At 41.0% G+C, this 22,304-nt stretch overlaps 1 protein-coding gene across 4 annotated transcripts in view; it reads right to left on the bottom strand.

The window, feature by feature from the left end:
- Nucleotides 1–11,348: 11,348 nt before the first annotated feature.
- LOC306874657 (NLR family CARD domain-containing protein 3-like) overlaps nucleotides 11,349–22,304 on the bottom strand; it is a 99,776-nt gene continuing 88,820 nt past the window's right edge. For 2 of the 4 annotated variants that reach the window (XM_079424847.1, XM_079424848.1), the window contains exons 9-11: nucleotides 16,914–17,087; nucleotides 12,202–12,375; nucleotides 11,349–12,117 (exon numbers count right to left, since the gene is read on the bottom strand). In XM_079424847.1, the coding sequence (XP_079280973.1) occupies nucleotides 12,111–12,117; nucleotides 12,202–12,375; nucleotides 16,914–17,087 (355 nt within the window). In that variant the 3' untranslated portion in view covers nucleotides 11,349–12,110. Of the gene's footprint in view, nucleotides 12,118–12,201; nucleotides 12,376–12,713; nucleotides 13,340–16,913; nucleotides 17,088–22,304 lie in introns of those variants that run through there. The other 2 variants (XM_079424850.1, XM_079424849.1) reach the window with 1 other exon arrangement.

Genomic DNA, 22,304 nt, shown 5'->3' with positions numbered 1-22,304 from the left:
ATAAAGCTCTTTCTGACTTCTGAAGAAAATATGGAGGCTGTAGCATTTATAAGGAAAAACACAATTAGACTCTCAGACAATATTAGATCAGTGATGGAATCAAATGGTAAAACATACATTAGCATACATTCTGAAAAATACACTACATACTAATTTATAAAAGTTGAAACATAATGCTAAAAGTAGTGTAGTGTAACCAGATAAATATAAATACAAAATAATGTTTTTTTTTTTTTTTTTAATATGAAAAAATGAAAATAAGCAAAAAGTTAATGTTGAAGTGTTAATTCTGAATGTTCTCTCTGTCTTCTCTGTGGTCTCATGGGTTCAGGATCATGGCCTTCATCTGTTGTGCTGTAGGCAGGGCCGTAGCTAGAGGATTGGGGGCCCCCTGAAAAAATATTGATGCCCCCCCCCACACACACACACACACAGACACATCATATACTGTACAATATACAAGCATGGATGCCCACATATATACTAATAGGTGTTTCTTACAAAATAACAAAACAGTCAACAAATAAATGCATGTTTTTTTAGGTTTTTTACTGAACATCAGCACAAGAAAAATACACAAATATAAAACAAATATTATAACAAATAAATAGCAACAGTAAAGCAACAAAAAATAATTCTGATCAGTAATGAACACTGAAATAACTATGAAAATTATGCAAATCATTCTTATTACATCAATTCTATTGTAGATGTATACAGGGGCGGACTGGGGCCAAAAAGTGGAGAGCGACCCACCAAACCCCGTCCACAACACATCACACCACACCATAAATGAGTGGCATAATCTTGACATTATAATTGGTCTTTTCTGGTGTATATGGCAAATAGTAAATCGTTTTAAAGAATTTTTACAAGGGACAGTTTAATATCACTAAAGATAAATACCAATATTATCAGTCCAAATGACACAATGCTCTGGTATCGTCCAGAAGGCTTAAATAGTGCAGAATGATTCAGAAATAATTCTGATATGCTGATTTGCTGCTCAAGAAACATTTCTGATTATTATCAATGTTGAAAACTATTGTGCTGCTTCATATTTTTGTGGACAATGTGATACCATTCAGTCTTGGGTAAGATTAAAAATATAAATTAATATTTTTCTTCAACAATGTTGCATTAAATCAAAGATTATAGAATACAAAAAGGGACTTTGATTAAATTGATTTAAGTGACAGTAAATATATTTACACTTATTACAAAGTACTTATATTTCAAATAAATGCTGTTCTTTAACTGAGAACCATTATACCAATAATAAAACCATTATTAATAACTGATCACAAATAATAACTGATAATAAAAGCAACAAATTAGGCAGCATTATTATGATTTCTGAAGGGACGCTGAAGACTAGAGTAATGATGCTGAAAATACAGCTTTGATCACAGCAATAAATTACATTTAAAACATTCTAAATAGAAAACCACTATTTTAAGTGTAATATTTCATTATATTTGGCTATTGTTTTACTGTATTGTTGATCAAATAAATTCAATATTCTTTCAAATAAATAAATGAATAAAAATCCTTAATTATTTCAAAATTTTAACTACCAGTGTGTATATAAAATAGGCTAATGGATGTGAATTATTAAGCAAATTATATTTTTATTAGGCCTATAATATAAATCACTTTTCTATGCACAGCACTCGAAAGCAAAAGTCTTCAGATTTAGAGTGTTCTAGAGTAAGATTGAGAATGATTTTGATAGATTTTTAAACATTTTCTTAGACACGTGAAATCACGGAAGAAAGCAGATTTACATGAACTCTTATCTCGTGTCTGCTGAAAACTGCATTATAGCTTACATTGTGACAATTCGAATAATGGCGTTAAAATATGAGAAATTTTAAAAGGCCAGTAATAGTTTGCTTTCCTGAAAATTAATGTCTGTTATTTAACTAAACGGTAAATATTGCTGAATTGTCTCGACATGTTTAGCTGCTAACATCTTACCTCAGCCCGCATTCACGTGCAGCTCAGCGTCTGTGAACAGTAAACCCCGCCTTCTTCACTCTGATTGGCTGTTTCAAACATTTTGACATCGACGAGCGCTTTTGAGCCGCTGCACTGAGCTGGAGCATGCTGAATTAATTCGAATTATTTAGAATGCCCTGGGCCATTCGTCTGGGCCGATGAAGGATATACGTACATGTACTACAATCCATATTTTATATACAGGTCCTTTTCAAAAAATTAGCATATTGTGATAAAGTTCATTATTTTCTGTAATGTACTGATAAACATTAGACTTTCATATATTTTAGATTCATTACAACACAACTGAAGTAGTTCAAGCCTTTTATTGTTTTAATATTGATGATTTTGGCATACAGCTCATGAAAACCCAAAATTCCTATCTCAAAAAATTAGCATATTTCATCCGACCAATAAAAGAAAAGTGTTTTTAATACAAAAAAAGTCAACCTTCAAATAATTATGTTCATTTATGCACTCAATACTTGGTCGGGAATCCTTTTGCAGAAATGACTGCTTCAATGCGGCGTGGCATGGAGGCAATCAGCCTGTGGCACTGCTGAGGTGTTATGGAGGCCCAGGATGCTTCGATAGCGGCCTTAAGCTCATCCAGAGTGTTGGGTCTTGTGTCTCTCAACTTTCTCTTCACAATATCCCACAGGTTCTCTATGGGGTTCAGGTCAGGAGAGTTGGCAGGCCAATTGAGCACAGTAATACCATGGTCAGTAAACCATTTACCAGTGGTTTTGGCACTGTGAGCAGGTGCCAGGTCGTGCTGAAAAATGAAATCTTCATCTCCATAAAGCTTTTCAGCAGATGGAAGCATGAAGTGCTCCAAAATCTCCTGATAGCTAGCTGCATTGACCCTGCCCTTGATAAAACACAGTGGACCAACACCAGCATCACTGACTGTGGGTACTTGACACTGGACTTCAGGCATTTTGGCATTTCCCTCTCCCCAGTCTTCCTCCAGACTCTGGCACCTTGATTTCCGAATGACATGCAAAATTTGCTTTCATCCGAAAAAAGTACTTTGGACCACTGAGCAACAGTCCAGTGCTGCTTCTCTGTAGCCCAGGTCAGGCGCTTCTGCCGCTGTTTCTGGTTCAAAAGTGGCTTGACCTGGGGAATGCGGCACCTGTAGCCCATTTCCTGCACACGCCTGTACACGGTGGCTCTGGATGTTTCTACTCCAGACTCAGTCCACTGCTTCCGCAGGTCCCCCAAGGTCTGGAATCGGTCCTTCTCCACAATCTTCCTCAGGGTCCGGTCACCTCTTCTCGTTGTGCTGCGTTTTCTGCCACACTTTTTCCTTCCCACAGACTTCCCACTGAGGTGCCTTGATACAGCACTCTGGGAACAGCCTATTCGTTCAGAAATTTCTTTCTGTGTCTTACCCTCTTGCTTGAGGGTGTCAATGATGGCCTTCTGGACAGCAGTCAGGTCGGCAGTCTTACCCATGATTGCGGTTTTGAGTAATGAACCAGGCTGGGAGTTTTTAAAAGCCTCAGGAATCTTTTGCAGGTGTTTAGTGTTAATTAGTTGATTCAGATGATTAGGTTAATAGCTCGTTTAGAGAACCTTTTCATGATATGCTAATTTTTTGAGATAGGAATTTTGGGTTTTCATGAGCTGTATGCCAAAATCATCAATATTAAAACAATAAAATGCTTGAACTACTTCAGTTGTGTTGTAATGAATCTAAAATATATGAAAGTCTAATGTTTATCAGTGCATTACAGAAAATAATGAACTTTATCACAATATGCTAATTTTTTGAGAAGGACCTGTATATTACGCAAAGGGCCGGCCCACATTGTACAGCGGCCCACCGGGAAAACTCCCGGTGCTCCAGATGGCCAGTCCGCCACTGGTCTCAACTCTGATTGGTCGTCTTGTTCACGATCTGGGGTGGGACTTCTGAGAATACTTCTTATCAGACTAAACCATTTTTCGGGAGGGTAGAGGGTAGACAATTTCTTTAACCAAATTGCATGCTTTTTTGTGGTTTTCATAATATCTTAGTTATACAACTACTAAAATATTAGAATTATTCACAGAACATGGGCCTATATAGTATAATTCCTGGATTTTGTGGGGCCCCCTGGGCGGTGGGGGCGGGGGCCCCTAGAATTGTCCCCACCTTTCACCCCACTGGCAACGGCCCTGGCTGTAGGTTTGGTTAAACTGTACTTGTGCGCAGTGTCTGGATAAACTAATCAGAGACGGCAGTTAACCTTTATCCTTCAATAATCAAACAACTGTGTTTTCATTTTAGAATTTAAAGACTGTCGTGTGTAAAGTGGCATAATTTGGTTATGTGTAAAGTCATGTGTAAAGTGGCATAATTTGGTTATGTGTAAAGTCATGTGTAAAGTGGCATAATTTGGTTATGTGTAAAGTCATGTGTAAAGTGTCATAATTTGGTTATGTGTAAAGTCATGTGTAAAGTGGCATAATTTGGTTATGTGTAAAGTCATGTGTAAAGTGGCATAATTTGGTTATGTGTAAAGTCATGTGTAAAGTGGCATAATTTGGTTATGTGTAAAGTCATGTGTAAAGTGGCATAATTTGGTTATGTGTAAAGTCATGTGTAAAGTGGCATAATTTGGTTATGTGTAAAGTCATGTGTAAAGTGGCATAATTTGGTTATGTGTAAAGTTATGTGTAAAGTGGAATAATTTATACTTGGAGCACAATGAATCATATATTTGTGCTTCATGAACAAACCCTGGCATTTTGCTTCCATGTTTGTGATAAAGTGAGATGCATCACATATCGTTTAGTTCACAGAGAAAAGTAATGAGTTGTAAATTATTGCTTAAGCTTTGACTCCCAGACAAACTACTCTTCCATTACCTGTATATTAATGCTGCAGAATGTTATTTTACTGTTAATATTCACATACTGAAGAAACTGTAGCAGGATTGTGGGAACCAGTGATATCTGTAGATATATTAATATCACTAATTTTATGTATTCATCTTTTTCAGACGTGACTCTTTCACTCATACGCTGTATTTATGACCATCATGGGGTAAAGTGATGGGTAAACCCAAGGCCCTCTCATAGGCCCCTTATCATGTGCATGTGTGTGTTTGGTCTGTAACAGATGGCAGGGATGTAAACGATGGGTTAAGTGTGGTGTGTTTGAGCGCTAATGGTGTGTGTGCACCCACAGCTCCTTAGCAGGTAAGAAAACTGAAACAATAAGGATGTATGTAAAGCAGTGCTGCTCTGTCACACAGCCTGTGCAATAAGTTGGTCATTTTATGCAATAGAGCAAAATAAGTTGATTTGTGTACAGAGTAACAACAGGTTAATTAAGGTCAACTCATATTGTAGGATGCTCTACTGCTTCTGAGTCACATGCATCAATCTTCATCTAATCTAACTTTCTCACTGTCCACAAACCTAGTATTGGGAGCCCATTCATTAAATTGCACATCTTGGATGTCTTCCTGATCTAAAGCCTGAGACACCTCAACAGCTGAAGTCCAAAGACATCAAACTCAGTCTAAGGTGAGTGATGAAAGACAGCTATTTTAATCAACTAATTTGTCCAATTCTATTCAATTTGAAATGTTATTTTCCACAAACTGACTTGTAATCTTATCACTGCATTCCCAGAGATGCTAATGCTGTCTTTATAGTAATAGGACTGAGTCACAGTTGTAAGTCATTATTTTCACAAAGATTCTGATCTGTGATGCTTCTCAGTAGACACCAAACATGTTTGTGTTTGTTTATTTATAACATGACAGGTGAACAGGTGAAGAATAAAAAAGGAAGACATGTCCCTTCAAATAAGAATAAGACAGGATATTGCTGGACAATGTTGCTTGTTTTCATTGTGTCCTGAAATGCCATGCTTTGGCAATAAACTGATTATCATAAACAACACATGTATTTTTCTAGGGATGTGGCATGACCAGGGGATAAATTGTTGCAGTCGTTAATTTAGCCTGATAGCTTGAATCAACTGAAGTATTTCTTATTATTTATTTTGTAAGTGTAATCCTCTGGACTTACTTTAAGACACCAAAACTATTTATGTCACGGTTCATGAATTCACTGGTTTCTTCATGTCTCGTGTATTGTTGTTCTCTGTGTGTGTGTGTGTGTGTGTGAGTGGGCGTGACCGCTCACTCCAGTCATCAGCGCGCCAGCTGATCTCTTTTCCCGCACCAGCTGCTGCCAATCTACTTACCTATAAAGTCTCACCGCACTTTCCTCTCCTTGTCAGATCGTTGTTTGATGTCCTCAGAGTGTCTTCCCGTGTCGTCTGCTACCTGGTTCCTGGTCCTTGTTTCGTCGTCGTGGTTCGTCTCACCTGGATGTACACTGTCTCTGGATTCACCTACTCCACTCATCACCTGCACGCTGTCTGTCGAGTCCCTGCGCCACCTGCCCACCCGAGAGACTGTGATTGGTGTGTTTTGTCCTCTGACCCAAATAAACCTTTTTGGTTACTTGCATCCTTGCTTCCGCTTGATTTCTGCCGTGACAGAACGATCTGACCATGATGGAAGCAGCAAGAGGGTCCTCTTCTCCGCTAGAGGAATTCATCCGCGCCAGTGTGTCGCGGATGGACACACAGGAGAGGAATATGGCGGAATCGGGTCGGGCGATTCAAGCTCTGGTGACGCAGGTGTCCGAGCTCACTCAGCAATTACAACATCTGCGAGTTCCCACTGTGCCACCCACACCGCCTACTCCCCTCGTAACATCTGAGAGCGTCTCCCAGTCAGAGCCCCGCCTACCAACTCCGGAATTATACAGCGGTGAGCCGAACTATTGCAGAGCATTCCTCACACGATGCTCTATGCATTTTGCTCTGCAGCCCAGGACCTTCGCCGACGACCAAAGCAAGGTGGCGTTCGTGCTCACGCTGCTGACTGGGAGAGCAGCACTATGGGGAACAGCGGTGTGGGAAAACCAAGATCCCTGCTGTGCCTCGTTTCAGACGCTCTCCGCCGAGATGAGAAGAGTTTTTGACCGCGCGGTCGCGGGTAGAGAAGCGGCGCGGATTCTGGCGGATCTCAAGCAGGGAGAGAGATCCGCCTCCGATTTTTCTATCGAGTTCCGGACCTTGGCGGCAGAGTGTCAGTGGAACGAGGAGGCGCAGTGGGATATGTTCCTGCATGGGCTGGCTGACCGTGTCCAGAGGGAGATATATATGTTGGACTTACCAACCACCCTCAACGGACTAATAGAACTGGCTCTTCGGGTGGACTCGCGACTCTCTCGAATCGAGCAGCGGAGGTTACCAGCGCGTTGCTGTGGAGAGAGACCGACGGTAGGAGCCAGCGACAGGGACGCGGTCAGCTCTGTCTACGATCATGAACCCATGCAGGTCGAGCGAGCTCGGCTTTCCCGGGAGGAGAGGGAGAGGCGGAGATCCCAGGGCTTGTGCCTGTGCTGTGGCACGGCAGGACATTTCGCCTGCTACTGTCCAGTAAAAGGGGCAAGCCCGGCAGTAAGTCTGAGGCTACTGTCGGGTGGGATCTCCGCTGAGAAGACCTCATCGACATCTACACTCCTCCCGGTAAGACTACGATGGTCAGCCCACACTCAGGACTGTCACGCACTGCTGGATTCTGGGGCCGAGGGTAATTTCATGGACTCTGATTTTGCACACAGGACTCAAGTTCCCCTTCTACCCCTCACCCAGACCATCGCAGTTCACGCCCTCAATGGCCAAGCCCTTCCCATCATTTCCTTCACCACCGGACCTGTCACACTCATCGTATCTGGCAACCACTCTGAAACCATCTCCTTCTACATTCTGGACTCCCCCCTCGCACCCATTGTTTTAGGTCACCCCTGGCTCACCAAGCACAACCCCAGAATCGATTGGCAGCAGAGAACAGTATCGGAGTGGAGCAGTAAATGTTATGAGTCTTGTCTTATGTCTGCTTGTCCGTCTGTTTCTGTTTCTACGTTTCAGGAGGAGGCAGTGGATTGGTCAAACGTGCCCACGGAGTATCACGACCTGAAGGAGGTGTTCAGTAAGTCTCGTGCTGCTTCTCTCCCTCCGCATCGTCCCTATGACTGTGCTATAGAGTTACTGCCAGGTACGTCTCCGCCTAAGGGCAAGTTATATTCACTTTCTGTTCCAGAGAGAGAGGCTATGGAGAAATATATTTCTGATTCTCTGGCAGCGGGGTTCATCCGTCCCTCCTCTTCTCCAGCGGGGGCGGGGTTCTTTTTTGTGGGGAAGAAGGACGGGTCCCTGCGACCTTGTATTGACTACCGGGGGCTGAACAACATCACGGTAAAGAATACGTATCCTTTGCCGCTGATGTCCTCAGCCTTCGAGAGGTTGCAGGGAGCGTCAATCTTCACTAAACTGGACTTACGTAACGCTTATCATTTGGTCCGCATTAGGAGGGGGGATGAATGGAAGACTGCCTTTAACACCCCCAGGGGGCACTTTGAATACTTGGTTATGCCCTTCGGGCTGTCCAACTCCCCGGCAGTCTTCCAGGCACTCGTCAACGACGTGCTGCGAGATATGGTCGATCAGTTCATATATGTTTACCTGGATGACATATTGATTTTTTCTTCTTCTCTCCAGGAGCACGTGCAGCACGTTCGACGAGTGCTTCAGAGGCTGTTAGAGAATGGGCTTTTTGTCAAGGCGGAGAAATGCGCTTTTCACGCACAGTCTGTTCCCTTCCTAGGGTACATTGTGTCGTCTGAGGGAGTGCGTATGGATCCTGAGAAGGTTAAGGCTGTGGTGGATTGGCCAAGTCCAGATTCCCGTAAGGCCCTACAGAGGTTTCTGGGGTTCGCCAATTTCTACCGGCGGTTCATTCGCAATTTCAGCCAACTAGCCTCGCCTCTGACCGCCTTGACCTCCCCCAGAACTACGTTTGCCAAACTGAAAGGCCGCTTTGTTTCAGCCCCCATCTTAGTAACCCCTGATCCATCACGTCAGTTCGTGGTGGAGGTCGATGCGTCAGAGGTGGGGGTAGGTGCAGTGCTATCCCAACGTTCTCCGGCAGACGACAGAATGCATCCATGCGCGTTTTTGTCTCACCGTTTGTCCCCTGCCGAAAGTAATTATGACATTGGTAACCGAGAGTTGTTGGCAGTCAAATTAGCATTGGAGGAATGGCGTCACTGGTTAGAAGGGTCGGGGGTACCTTTTATCGTATGGACCGATCATAAGAATTTGGAATACATTAGAACTGCTAAAAGATTGAACTCCAGGCAGGCTCGGTGGGCACTTTTTTTCGGACGTTTTGACTTTACTCTCTCGTACCGCCCGGGTTCCAAAAACATCAAACCCGATTCTCTATCACGTATTTTTGACCGTTCCGATCGCCCGTCTACTCCCGAGTGCATTTTTCCGGAGACCCTAATTGTCTCCACACTCACATGGGAGGTCGAATCGAAGGTCAAGACGGCCTTACAAGGGGTAACGCCTCCGGTCGGATGCCCACCGAACCGGTTATTTGTGCCAGAGGGATTACGGTCCGACGTTATTCAGTGGGGACATTGTTCCAATGTGGCTTGTCATCCAGGAGTCAGTCGCACTACATCTTTAGTCAAGCAACGATTCTGGTGGCCACTCATGGCTCGCGATGTTCACAGTTTTGTTTTGGCTTGCTCAGTTTGTGCCACTGGTAAGACTTCCAATAGACCCCCAGATGGGCTCCTTCAACCGCTGCCGGTCCCTTCGAGACCCTGGTCCCATATCGCTCTAGATTTTGTCACCGCCCTCCCACCCTCTCAGGGTAACACGGTAGTTTTGACCGTGGTGGACCGATTCTCGAAGGCGGCCCACTTTATTCCCTTGCCCAAATTACCCTCAGCCAAGGAGACAGCGGTAACAGTCGTGGACCACGTCTTTCGGTTACATGGCCTCCCGACGGACGTGGTTTCCGACAGAGGACCCCAATTTGTGTCCAAATTTTGGCGAGAGTTTTGTAAATTGCTGGGTGCTACGGTTAGTCTGTCCTCAGGGTTTCATCCCCAGAGCAATGGTCAAACTGAGAGAGCCAACCAGGATTTGGAGAGAACGTTGCGATGTCTGGTCTCCAAGAATCCTTCCTCATGGAGCCAACAACTGTCAATGGTGGAGTACGCCCACAATTCGTTACCAGTGTCATCTACGGGCCTGTCTCCGTTTGAATGCAGTATAGGTTACCAGCCACCAATTTTTCCTAGTCTGGAATCCGAAGTCGCGGTTCCCTCCGCTCACGCCTTTGTCCAGAGGTGTCATCGCACTTGGACTAGAGCCCGCGAGACTCTACTCCAGGTGGGAGCGCGCACCAAGGCCAAGGCCGATCGCCACCGGTCTAGACCTCCCGTATACGTCGTCGGTTCCAAAGTGTGGCTTTCTACCAAGAACATTCCTCTCCGCTCCGTATCGAATAAACTTGCTCCTAAATTCATTGGCCCGTTCTCTGTCACCAAGATCATTAGCCCGGTGGCAGTCCGCCTCAACCTCCCTCCAGTGTACAGGAGAATTCATCCCGTGTTCCATGTATCCAAGATCAAACCCGTCTTTTATGCCCGTATTAATCCGCCAGCCCCGGTTCCCCCACCGCCGCGACTCATAGAAGGGGAACCCACTTATTCGGTTAATCGTATTCTGGACTCAAGGCGGAGGGGACGCGGATTTCAGTACTTGGTGGACTGGGAAGGTTACGGTCCGGAGGAGAGAAGTTGGGTGCCTGCTAGAGACATTCTGGATCCCTCCCTTATTGATGATTACAATCGACAGGTAAGGGAGTCTGGGAACACCAGGAGGTGTTCCTAGGAGGGAGGGTACTGTCACGGTTCATGAATTCACTGGTTTCTTCATGTCTCGTGTATTGTTGTTCTCTGTGTGTGTGTGTGTGTGAGTGGGCGTGACCGCTCACTCCAGTCATCAGCGCGCCAGCTGATCTCTATTCCCGCACCAGCTGCTGCCAATCTACTCACCTATAAAGTCTCACCGCACTTTCCTCTCCTTGTCAGATCGTTGTTTGATGTCCTCAGAGTGTCTTCCCGTGTCGTCTGCTACCTGGTTCCTGGTCCTTGTTTCGTCGTCGTGGTTCGTCTCACCTGGATGTACACTGTCTCTGGATTCACCTACTCCACTCATCACCTGCACGCTGTCTGTCGAGTCCCTGCGCCACCTGCCCACCCGAGAGACTGTGATTGGTGTGTTTTGTCCTCTGACCCAAATAAACCTTTTTGGTTACTTGCATCCTTGCTTCCGCTTGATTTCTGCCGTGACAATTTAACACAGGAAAAAAAAAATACTATGTGCTTTTCAGGGGTAAAGATATATTTGACCCAATATGTCTTAATAAATATATTAAACAGTATTTTTTTATTTTATTTTATTTCCATGACAAAAAAGTTACCACAAAAGAGTAATTATTGAATAATATACATTGGAAGAAAGCTTGGCAAAAAATATTTAAAGCAAAGATTTACCAAGATTTGTGAATCCCAGAGGGGTCATAGTTAGATCTGTTAAAATAGAGATCTATTTATAAATAATTGATCTTTTACATATTTAATTGATTTAGTTTATTACGGTATGTTTTATGTCAAACTCTCTCCTTGAGACTGGAGCACTCTGCTGGTAAACTGTGATCATGACTGTCATATACTATACTGTTGTCTTTGACCTAGCATATTCATATTCAAATTTCTGACTTAAAACACAAAACCAACAAGAATTATAAAAAATAAAACTCTACAGCATGATTTATTCATGCTGCATTACATGCTGGGGACCTTCATACATATGCACAGCACAAAACACAGTATGACGCTGTTTGTTTACAATACATTACTGAGAGTGCAGTTCAATACAAGAGAAGTCCCACTGTGAAATTACTGTGAAAGTAATGTAGTTATTAACCTGGAGTATACTGTAATTTCACACTAAATTATTACAGTGCAGTTAGTATGTCCAATCTAATTATTTAAACAAATGTTCCCATGAGACTGGAAAAAAATGTAGGCTGAATAAAAATTAATAACAAAATCCTTCACACATGAAACTGCTGGATCAGTATCAGTATTAATGTCCAGGTGACAGTCTTGTTCATGACGTGTTGTTTTGATTCACTTGTTTGGAGCTTGTGGAGTTTCCTCTGTTAAATACTGTACAATAGAGAGAAAGATCAAATACACTAAGATCTGCTTTAATACAAGATAATAAATTACATCATTCCATCAATAACTTACTGTAGTTTCTGTAGTTTACAGCGTGGATCATCCAGTAGAGCAGAGAGCAGCTTCACTCCTGAGTCTCCTGGATTATTAAATCTCAGATTCAGTTCAGTCAGGTGTGAGGGGTTTGATCTCAGAGCTGAACTCAGAGCAGCACAGCCTTCCTCTCCAATACTGCAGTCACACAGCCTGCAGAGAGTGAAGAACATGAATGATCCCTGAGATTGTGTTTCAGCTTTAGGGTGAGAGTGTGTTTGTATGAGCTCTGCTTTTCTCTCTCACACCAGGATCGGTGCTATAGAGATTTTATCTTGCCAGCAGCTGAGACATTAATTTAACTCAATCTACATGATTCCTGATTGTGATGCTGAACTAGTTATTCTGTACATCCTATATTTTCAATTATTCATTCATCAGGGACTCGATGTTGTGTTTGAGTCTGACTCCGACCGGAGGTCATGAATCTCACGATCACAAACTCTCCAGTCTCAACTTACTCAGAGGGTGCAAGGTTAACCACAAAATATATATTGTGTGTTTAATAGCCTGTTTATTAGCTAGTGTTTAATAACATATCAGTTTTTGTTCCTTTAGATTCACAACCCATTGCTACAACTCCTGCAGCAAACCGTAACAAGAGGAAACTACAACAGATTTATGGTAACACTAGTTTGTCTTATGATTTAGTTCTCTAGAGTTGGGAAGTGATTAATAAAGAGGAATCTGTCTGTTCAGTTCATGAATGAGGTGTTAAATCAACCGGCTCATTGAGGAGAGGAGTGCTGTATCTTTTCTAAGCGATCGAACCTACGATGTTCACACAGTTCACACATAATGTTTGTATTATATTATACAAACATTATATAAAATAAAATAAAGAAATAAAAAGGGGAAAAATAAATACACATACACTGTAAAAAAAATGCTGTAAAAAGGCCATATTCTGACAGTAACATCCTGTTTTTTCATTACAACAGCAAAATTCTGTAAAAAACAAAGAATTCTGGGTAATATTTGTTGTTTTGGAGAAAGTATCCTTCTGCAGTCCTGTGAAGTAGAGATGGTGAGATGAAGCTTCATGAAGCTTTAAGCTTTTCAGCAAGTAGTTACAAAAGGGTTCATTTCTGGAGGCTTCATTTGCTCACAATAGCACCTGGTGGCCAAAGAGTGTAAAACAAGCAGATATATTACAGACAGAGGTGGATAGTCCAGGGGTCAGAAAGTAAAAGTCCTGCCATATGTTTATTCCACCCATGAACTCAGCAGCTGATTTCACCAGAGGAGGAACCAAGTCATGCCTTTCAAGTCACAAACAAGTCTCAAGACAAATCACAAGAACTCAAAGAGTTAAAGTTAATGAGATAATTAAGTGACTAATTAAATGATGATTGTGCATTACTACATATATATATTATTAATAGGGCCGGGACTTTCACGCGTTAATTTAGATTAATTAATTACACAAAAATAACGCGTTAAATTGTTTTTAACGCATTTTAATCGCACTTATTTTTGCACCGCGGAACGTTTCTCACTGGATGAGTTTCGGCGGACCGAATATACTGGAGCACCAACTAGCGTTCAGACAAAAACAAACCACAGTGAACATGGACAAAGAAGCTGATGAGACCGCTTTGGTTGGCCCTGTGGATGGGAAATTTAAAAATCCATATGAAAAAACTTACTTCTCACTGTTCTCAGGTCAAATATTTATATGCGATTAATTTCGATTAATTAATTACAAAGCCTCTAATTAATTAGATTATTTTTTTTAATCGAGTCCAGGCCCTAATTATTAAATTACTACATAATTAAATAATAAGAATCCAATTCAGAGATAATAAATACATAACATCAATTGCTGAAAGATGAATCTAAGAGAGAGAGGTGCAAACCTGACAGAGGAAACAGTAGCATTTATGAGTGCGGTTTACTGAAGTGGATTTTCCAAAAGACACAAATAGCTGATTAATATATGTTTGTCTCTGATAAACGATCACACCGGTGTGATTAGATGTTCGGTGCTAAATTCAAATCTGTGTTTGCTCAACTTCACTGTCTGGCACGGAGCCAGAGACTGCTGTGTTTTTAGCTGCAGCACTGCGCATTATAACCAATCACACATGATTCTGTTGAGCTCATGAGTACAATGACCAATAAGAGGCGTTCAGATGAGTGTTTTATTCAGTGTGAGCGCTCCCTGAATGAATTCTGCTCTCTGACCATTTCTCTCATCAGAAACAACAAAGTGCAGATGTGCGTAAGATGTGAGCAAGATATTCATTTCACAATGTAAGCAACTTCAGTGATTAATGGGAGTTTTTGAGAGTGCTTGAATTAGACTAAAGTCAATGATAATGTTCTTTGATAATGTAAACGGAGAGTCTATTTACACTAATTCTCCAGCATCGTGTGATTGGCTCTGTGAAGATTATAAAAAGCTGCTATGGGGTTGAACCCGTCTTTTGCTATGGACCAGCAGCTCCAGTGGCGCAGATGCTAAATCACTTATGGGAGGATTTTTGACCCGATCGACTAGACTTTTCTCCCTTTTCAAATCTCATATCACATCGTAAAGGCATTTATTTTTAATAAAAATGAAAGAAATAACCAGAAAGTTGAAAATACAGCATCGGGTAGGTAGGGTTAGGGTAGGTGTAGGGAGTGCTTTATTGTATCAATAAGGTGGCATCCATTTAATAATCTGAATTAAAATGATAATTTACACTCAATACGTTATTAATGCATACTGGTTTATAATGTAATACAATACTGAAGTGCAGATAATTGCCACTATTTTGCAACAAGTAGAATAAATAGCAGAAAAACTATATTTTGGGCTCCTCTTCCTTATTAATAGGGCTATATAATAGTACCACCCCAGCAAACAGAAATATTTTGTAATCAGTGGAAACCCTTACAGTGTGTTTTATCACAAGAAGCGCTTCTGTTCAGTCAATAAAAATCAATCGTCTTAATTTGTTTGAGAATGGAGACCGTTCCATTAATAAGCTCCAGCGTCGTGGGCATATTACCATTACCACAGTCACAACCACACATCAAGACATTGTTTTGATCATTTATTTCAAGACATTTGTCATGTTTCCATCCTGAAATCTCGTGTGTTTAACTAATCTCTTGCGCACCTCATAAACCTTTCATTACAATTTCCAAAACGTCATTTTAGAGCAAATAACAGAGGCTTGAGCCATTGATATGCAGGCTAACACAGTTATTAATGCAGTCTAACGCACTTAGGCTATTATTTATTCACATTGGCCCATAGAAACCTCTATGAACACACTTGACTTGACCGTGGAGGATGAATTTAAGTTTTATTGAAAAGTGTTTACGTATTGTACAGTCGTAGCACGCGCACACATTAGGATAGGTTAGATGCCTGCCTCCGGTGCGAGTCCCTATCAAGCACTTTACCGATTCAACTCCTCTCCTCTCCTCCTCTGCCTGGCTCTTTGGCCGCATCTCTCACCGCAGAGCAAGCCTGTTCTTGATAAAGCTGCTGGGAAAACGTGGGAAAAGCCGACGAGGAAGAAGTTGGGGTGAAGTGATCTTTATATAGGTGGAGCAAAATACTTCATCTCTCCGTCTATAGAGCATTGGGTGGTTTACGCTGTCAGTACAGGAGACAAACCAATGGGCCACTGGCTGCTCGTTGTCCCTGTGTAATGGTCCTTGGCAAAAACAAAAAAAAACAATTCTGTCGGCCCCTTCAGTGCGTCGGCCCACCGGAAAAAGGCCTGGTATGCCCAATTACCAATCCAGCCCTGAGTCTGTCTTATGATTTAATTCTCTAGACTTGGGAAGTGATTAATAAAGAGGAATATATCTGGCAGAGGAAGTTGAATTGCCCATGTTTTTCGCTGTGAAGTTATAAAACAGCAAAAAGTCATCCACAGAGACGTTTAATGTAAATGGCAAGGAAATTATGATGGAAATGAATGCGGCGCAGCTGTGAGTATCATATCTGAGAAACATTTCCAGGCTGCGTTCTCAACAGAGCCACTGGAGGACACTAGAGTCATGTTGAAAACATACACAGGAGAGATTATGCCTGTGTTGGGACAGTTTAATACTCTTCAACTGATTCAATTACACAAGACTTGGTGCCACGGAGTACATGTAAATCTGTTATTCATGGATTGGAGAAAGACTTGAGAAAGTAATTTTTGTAATTATTGATCTGTACATTTAATTTTGGCTTACACTTACATACTTTGTTGTTTAATGGTTTATAAGTGTTTATACAAACATTAATTTGTCTTGAGCACATTCAGTATAATCACTGTATCTGATCATTTACATTTTGATTCTTACAGGAATCGTTCACCCAAAAATATAAATTGTTATAATGTACTTCCCTGCATGTCGTTCCTAACCTGTATGACCTTCTTTCTTCTGTCAAACACAATAGATGATATTTTGAATATTGTTGCTACACTGTAAAAAATTACATTTTGAAAAATTGTGGAAACTGACAAATGAATATTGGCTCAACAAATTGCTTCCCAATAATTGTCCCAAAACAAAAAAATATATATTTTCTTATTTTCCACAGAAGAAAGTCACACTGTATTCAAATGACTTGAAGATAATTAATGTGACGACAGAGTTTTAATGTTTGGGTGAACTATCGCTTTAACATGAAATGTTTTTGTTTGCCAGTATTTTCACACAGTTTTTGTGTTTAATAATATAATAACACTTACTGTAGTTTCTGTAGTTTACAGCGTGGATCCTCCAGTAGAGCAGAGAGCAGCTTCACTCCTGAGTCTCCTGGTTTATTAAAGCTCAGATTCAGTTCAGTCAGGTGTGAGGGGTTTGATCTCAGAGCTGAACTCAGAGCAGCACAGCCTTCCTCTCCAATACTGCAGTTATACAGCCTGCAGAGAGAAAGAGAAAAAATAAAGATTAATTAAGTTCATTCACTGTTTGTCACAGACCCATGAATGAGGTGTCAAATCGAACGGCTCATTGAAGAGAGGAGTGTTGTATCTTTTCTAAGTGATCGGACCTACGATGTTCACACAGCAGACGAAAAAACAGACAAAAAAATCCCATAGACTTACAATGACGGAATGTTCATGAATTTGAATCTCAATTGTCACTTTCTCACACACACACACACACACACACACACACACACACACACACACACACACACACACACACACACACACACACACACACACACACACACACACACACCACACACACACACAGCTGATTCAATTTCCAAAACGTCATTTTAGAGCTAATAACAGAGGCTTGAGCCATTGATATGCAGGCTAACACAGTTATTAATGCAGTCTAACGCACTTAGGCTATTATTTATTCACATTGGCCCATAGAAACCTCTATGAACACACTTGACTTGACCGTGGAGGATGAATTTAAGTTTTATTGAAAAGTGTTTACGTATTGTACAGTCGTAGCACGCGCACACATTAGGATAGGTTAGATGCCTGCCTCCGGTGCGAGTCCCTATCAAGCACTTTACCGATTCAACTCCTCTCCTCTCCTCCTCTGCCTGGCTCTTTTGCCGCATCTCTCACCGCAGAGCAAGCCTGTTCTTGATAAAGCTGCTGGGAAAACGTGGGAAAAGCCGACGAGGAAGAAGTTGGGGTGAAGTGATCTTTATATAGGTGGAGCAAAATACTTCATCTCTCCGTCTATAGAGCATTGGGTGGTTTACGCTGTCAGTACAGGAGACAAACCAATGGGCCACTGGCTGCTCGTTGTCCCTGTGTGATGGTCCTTGGCAAAAACAACAAAAACAAACAATTCTGTCGCCCCTTCAGTGTGTCGGCCCACCGGAAAAATGCCTGGTATGCCCAATTACCAATCCAGCCCTGAGTCTGTCTTATGATTTAATTCTCTAGACTTGGGAAGTGATTAATAAAGAGGAATCTATCTGTTCAGTAACAGAGGGATGGATGATTAGTAAAGGTATGAATTGAACCAATCATGAAGTTCACATGTAACGTTCGTATTTTAATGCATTTCTTAACATAAGCATGTGTGTAATTTTTGTTCAGTGTCTGTGATATATTTATGTTTACAAGTTTTGCATTTGAATCAATAGGGGCTCTGTAGCTCAGTAGTGCTGAGGCGCTTGACGAGGCATTGTGTGACCGATTCATGAGTGGAAGCCGCCACGAAGCCTGCCAGCGACGGCTGTTGTCAGAATCGAATCTGATGTTTGCACGTGTGTTTGAGATCACACTGAGCATGGAGACGGCTGAGAAATACACGCAGCAGTTAAGAGGACATGACTCTCACTCGGCTGTTGTGCATAAAGTGGACGTTCCAGCCAAAGAGGGAAGAAGTGCTATAGATGTCATGGAAAAAATTACAGTGCTCAGGTATGTCATTTCAAAGATATATTCCTCCATAACTGCAGGAAAACTGGCCACATCAAGAGAGCCTGCAGAGGAAACATGGAAGTTGGAAAAATAAAGCCTTATGCTGAGAAAAATACTAAGTATGTGGAGGCAGAGGAAGTTGAATTGCCCATGTTTACGCTGAGAAGTTATAAAACAGCAAAAAGTCATTCACAGAGACGTTTAATGTAAATGACAAGGAAATTATGATGGAAATGAATGCCGGCGCAGCCATGAGTATCATATCTGAGAAACATTTCCAGGCTGCGTTCTCAACAGAGCCACTGGAGGACACTAGAGTCATGTTGAAAACATACACAGGAGAGATTATGCCTGTGTTGGGACAGTTTAATACTCTTCAACTGATTAAATTACACAAGTCTTGGTGCCACAGAGTACATGTAAATCTGTTATTCATGGATTGGAGAAAGACTTGAGAAAGCAATTTTTGTAATTATTGATCTGTACATTTAATTTTGGCTTACACTTACATACTTTGTTGTTTAATGGTTTATAAGTGTATATTAGGGGTGGCACGGTTCGCGGAAAAAAAACGAACCGCACGGTTCTCCACACACGGTTCGGCACGCGCTAGGACCGCGGTTCAACTGAATTCTGACAACGCATGTGGTTTGTTATAAATAACACGTAAAACAAATAGGGTTCGGCTAATGTATGTTTCTGTTAATGGATGCGCATTCTGGCTTCCCAGTACATTATAACAACAGCGATGAGAAGGAAAAAAATAAAAATAAGTGGACAAATCATTCTTGTTCAATGCGAGTGCCGTATGCTGGAATATGAGCATTTATTCCGTCATCACCCGGGTGCTGATAGCGCGCGCACAGGTGAGACCTGACAACGCTATCTCACGGCAATTCGTACGTATTTTTCGAGGTGGCTAATTCGTACGACCTCACTCGTACGATTTAGTACGATTTGTCTAAACCCCACTGACGGTTAGGTTTAGGGGCGGGGTTAGGTGTAGGTCATTCGTACAAATTCATACGAATTGGCAACTCGTAAAATACGTACGATTAAGCAAAAATCGTATGAATTTGTACGAGTGAGGTCGTACGAATTCGCCACCTCGTAAAATATGTACGAATTGCCGTGAGATCGGGCTGGACCTGAACAGCACACGTTGATATCGGTGTTTGGACTAAAGTCATGTAAGCTTTGCCAGCTCAAATATTTAAGAGCCAGAGGACGCGAGCTCGCGCGCGCAGTGAGAAGATTTGTGCGTGCGCTCATCAGAAGCGCACAAACCTGCGCCTCAGAACGCGCGCAAATATGAAGCTCTCTCTGAAGTATTGTGTTTTAATGGATAAATTCACACAAAATTCTGTCAAAATGCCCGTCTTGGTAAGTATCCTATAGCAGACATAGCCGGCTGGGCGTACAGTATCAGTGCTTTCTCTTAAAGTGACAGTTAATATTAAATAAACAGCAACAACAAAGAAATCACTCACTGCTCTTGATTGAATCGCTTTTGTAACTTTAATAAAGAGTAATCTTTAATTTATACAGTCAAATATGCAATGCTGTTTTACCTTTTGATTACTTTAATCGTACTTCAATTTCTGTACCTAAAAAAACCCCTGAAAATCACTGATTATTTTATTTGTATCTTTACTCTGTTGTATTTTTATTTGTGCTGTTGCTTGTAGTTAAAGGTCTGCTTTTATTTGTGTACACTCACAATGAAAACAAAACAGATTTTATATATATAACATGTAATAATATTTAGCATTTTCACATCAAAATAAAAGAAACTGAGCAAAGTAGATGTCTTTTTTTTCCCGTTGTACCGAAATTGTATCGAACCGTGACCCCCGAACCGAGGTACGTACCGAACCGTGACATTTGTGTACCGTGCCACCCCTAGTGTATATACAAACATTCATTAGTCTTGAGCACATTCAGTATAATCACTGTATTTGATCATTTACATTTTGATTCTTACAGGAATCGTTCACCCAAAAATATAAATTGTTATAATGTACTTCCCTGCATGTCGTTCCTAACCTGTATCACCTTCTTTCTTCTGTCAAACACAATAGATGATATTTTGAATATTGTTGCTACACTGTAAAAAATTACATTTTGAAAACTTGTGGAAACTGACAAATAAATATTGGCTCAACAGATTGCTTCCCAATAATTGTCCCAAAACAAAAAAATGCACTGTAGTAATTTTAGCTGAAGGTGTGAAGTTAAAATTAAAAATATACATTCACCGAACATATTAAATTGTGCTCAGCCAATCTATCAAGCAGAAGTGAAAAATCTGTGTTGGCTGAACAAGCTTTGCAGCAGAAAACACGTGCACACATGCGCCTGAGAGAAACCGATACTGTAGTGAATTCAACTTCCTGTGCGCGGGAGAGCGGAGCCGATGCTGAAGGACGACAGAACATCATTTACAGACAGATTTTCTATCATTGAAGTTATGCTACGTATACTGAGTTTTGTATTTATTAAGTCATGTTTCATGTACTACATTGTATTTTTCAGAGTAACAGTGAATTCACTCCTTTACTGTGTCATGCTGGCGTTTATAACCTAGTTTAGCTCGTACTGGTCTCTCGGTAGGAGTGTGCGATATATATCGTCTGTGATAATATTGTAATTGTTGTTTTAATGATGTGGGATTTGACATTAATAAACATTTACAGAGCGTTTTTCACCGCATTATTCAGTCTTTAAAATGCATTTAGAGTGATCACATATGATATGGGGGCAGAAAATATCATTTATGTCATTTCATAATCATCATCACACGAAGAGTGCCGTTTTCCCTCCAAAAAGCAGCATGATTACAAATATGATATTGATTTTATACAACAGTTCAATAAACAAGACGTTAATATTAACTGGACTTGTGTTTTAGACAGTATTGCCTGTTTTTGCTCTATTTCTCCAACAAAAATCATTGCAAACACAGCCACAGCACTGTTTTGTGTCTCTGAGCAACATGCTGTGTTTTGTTCCTGAATGAATCAATCAACCGTTTAAATGATTCGGTTCAATCGCGATGACTCACTTATTAACAATGACTTGCTGCCACCTACTGGCGGTTTTAATTTCACATTTAAATTATCTTTTCATTTTTTAAATACTTGTAAATATCAGTATTCAATGTTTTATTTTTAAAACACTTTTAGACAAAAATAGTTTTACAAAGATAAAAATACCCATAAAAGGTAAAAATCTATTTAAACTTATTGGAAAAGATTAATTTCTATCACTGCTGTGAACTAACCTCACAGAATATGAAGAATATCAAAAACATTTATGAGTCAGCTGTCCACGGTAGTCCTTAATATACCAGCACAATAACACACTCAGAAAAATATTGTCTCATTATCGATAAAATCCCAGAAAATATTTAGATATCATTTTGTCAATATCACACACCCCTATGTCTCAGCTACCTAAAGTTACTATTTATTGAACTAAATTATTTTGATCTCACTTTATGATGAATATATGAAATGTATGAGACACAAGGAATATGTTTCTGCTATAACTATGTTTTTGTTCCCATTAGTGTAACCCATCATTGCTAGGTCTGAGGAGAAAGGAACCACTATGAATTTCACTGAGTATTTAACAGTAGTTCTTATTGGATATATGTTTATTTCATATTAGTGTCAAATACTATTAGCTCTTAGATGTAATTTGTGAGGAGTTGCTTTATTGTAATGTAGGCTG

Source organism: Barbus barbus (genome assembly GCF_936440315.1).
Source record: "Barbus barbus genome assembly, chromosome: 9".
Classification (NCBI taxonomy): domain Eukaryota; kingdom Metazoa; phylum Chordata; class Actinopteri; order Cypriniformes; family Cyprinidae; genus Barbus; species Barbus barbus.
The sequence above is the reverse complement of the archived record's forward strand: the minus strand, read 5'-3'. Positions and strand labels throughout refer to the sequence as shown.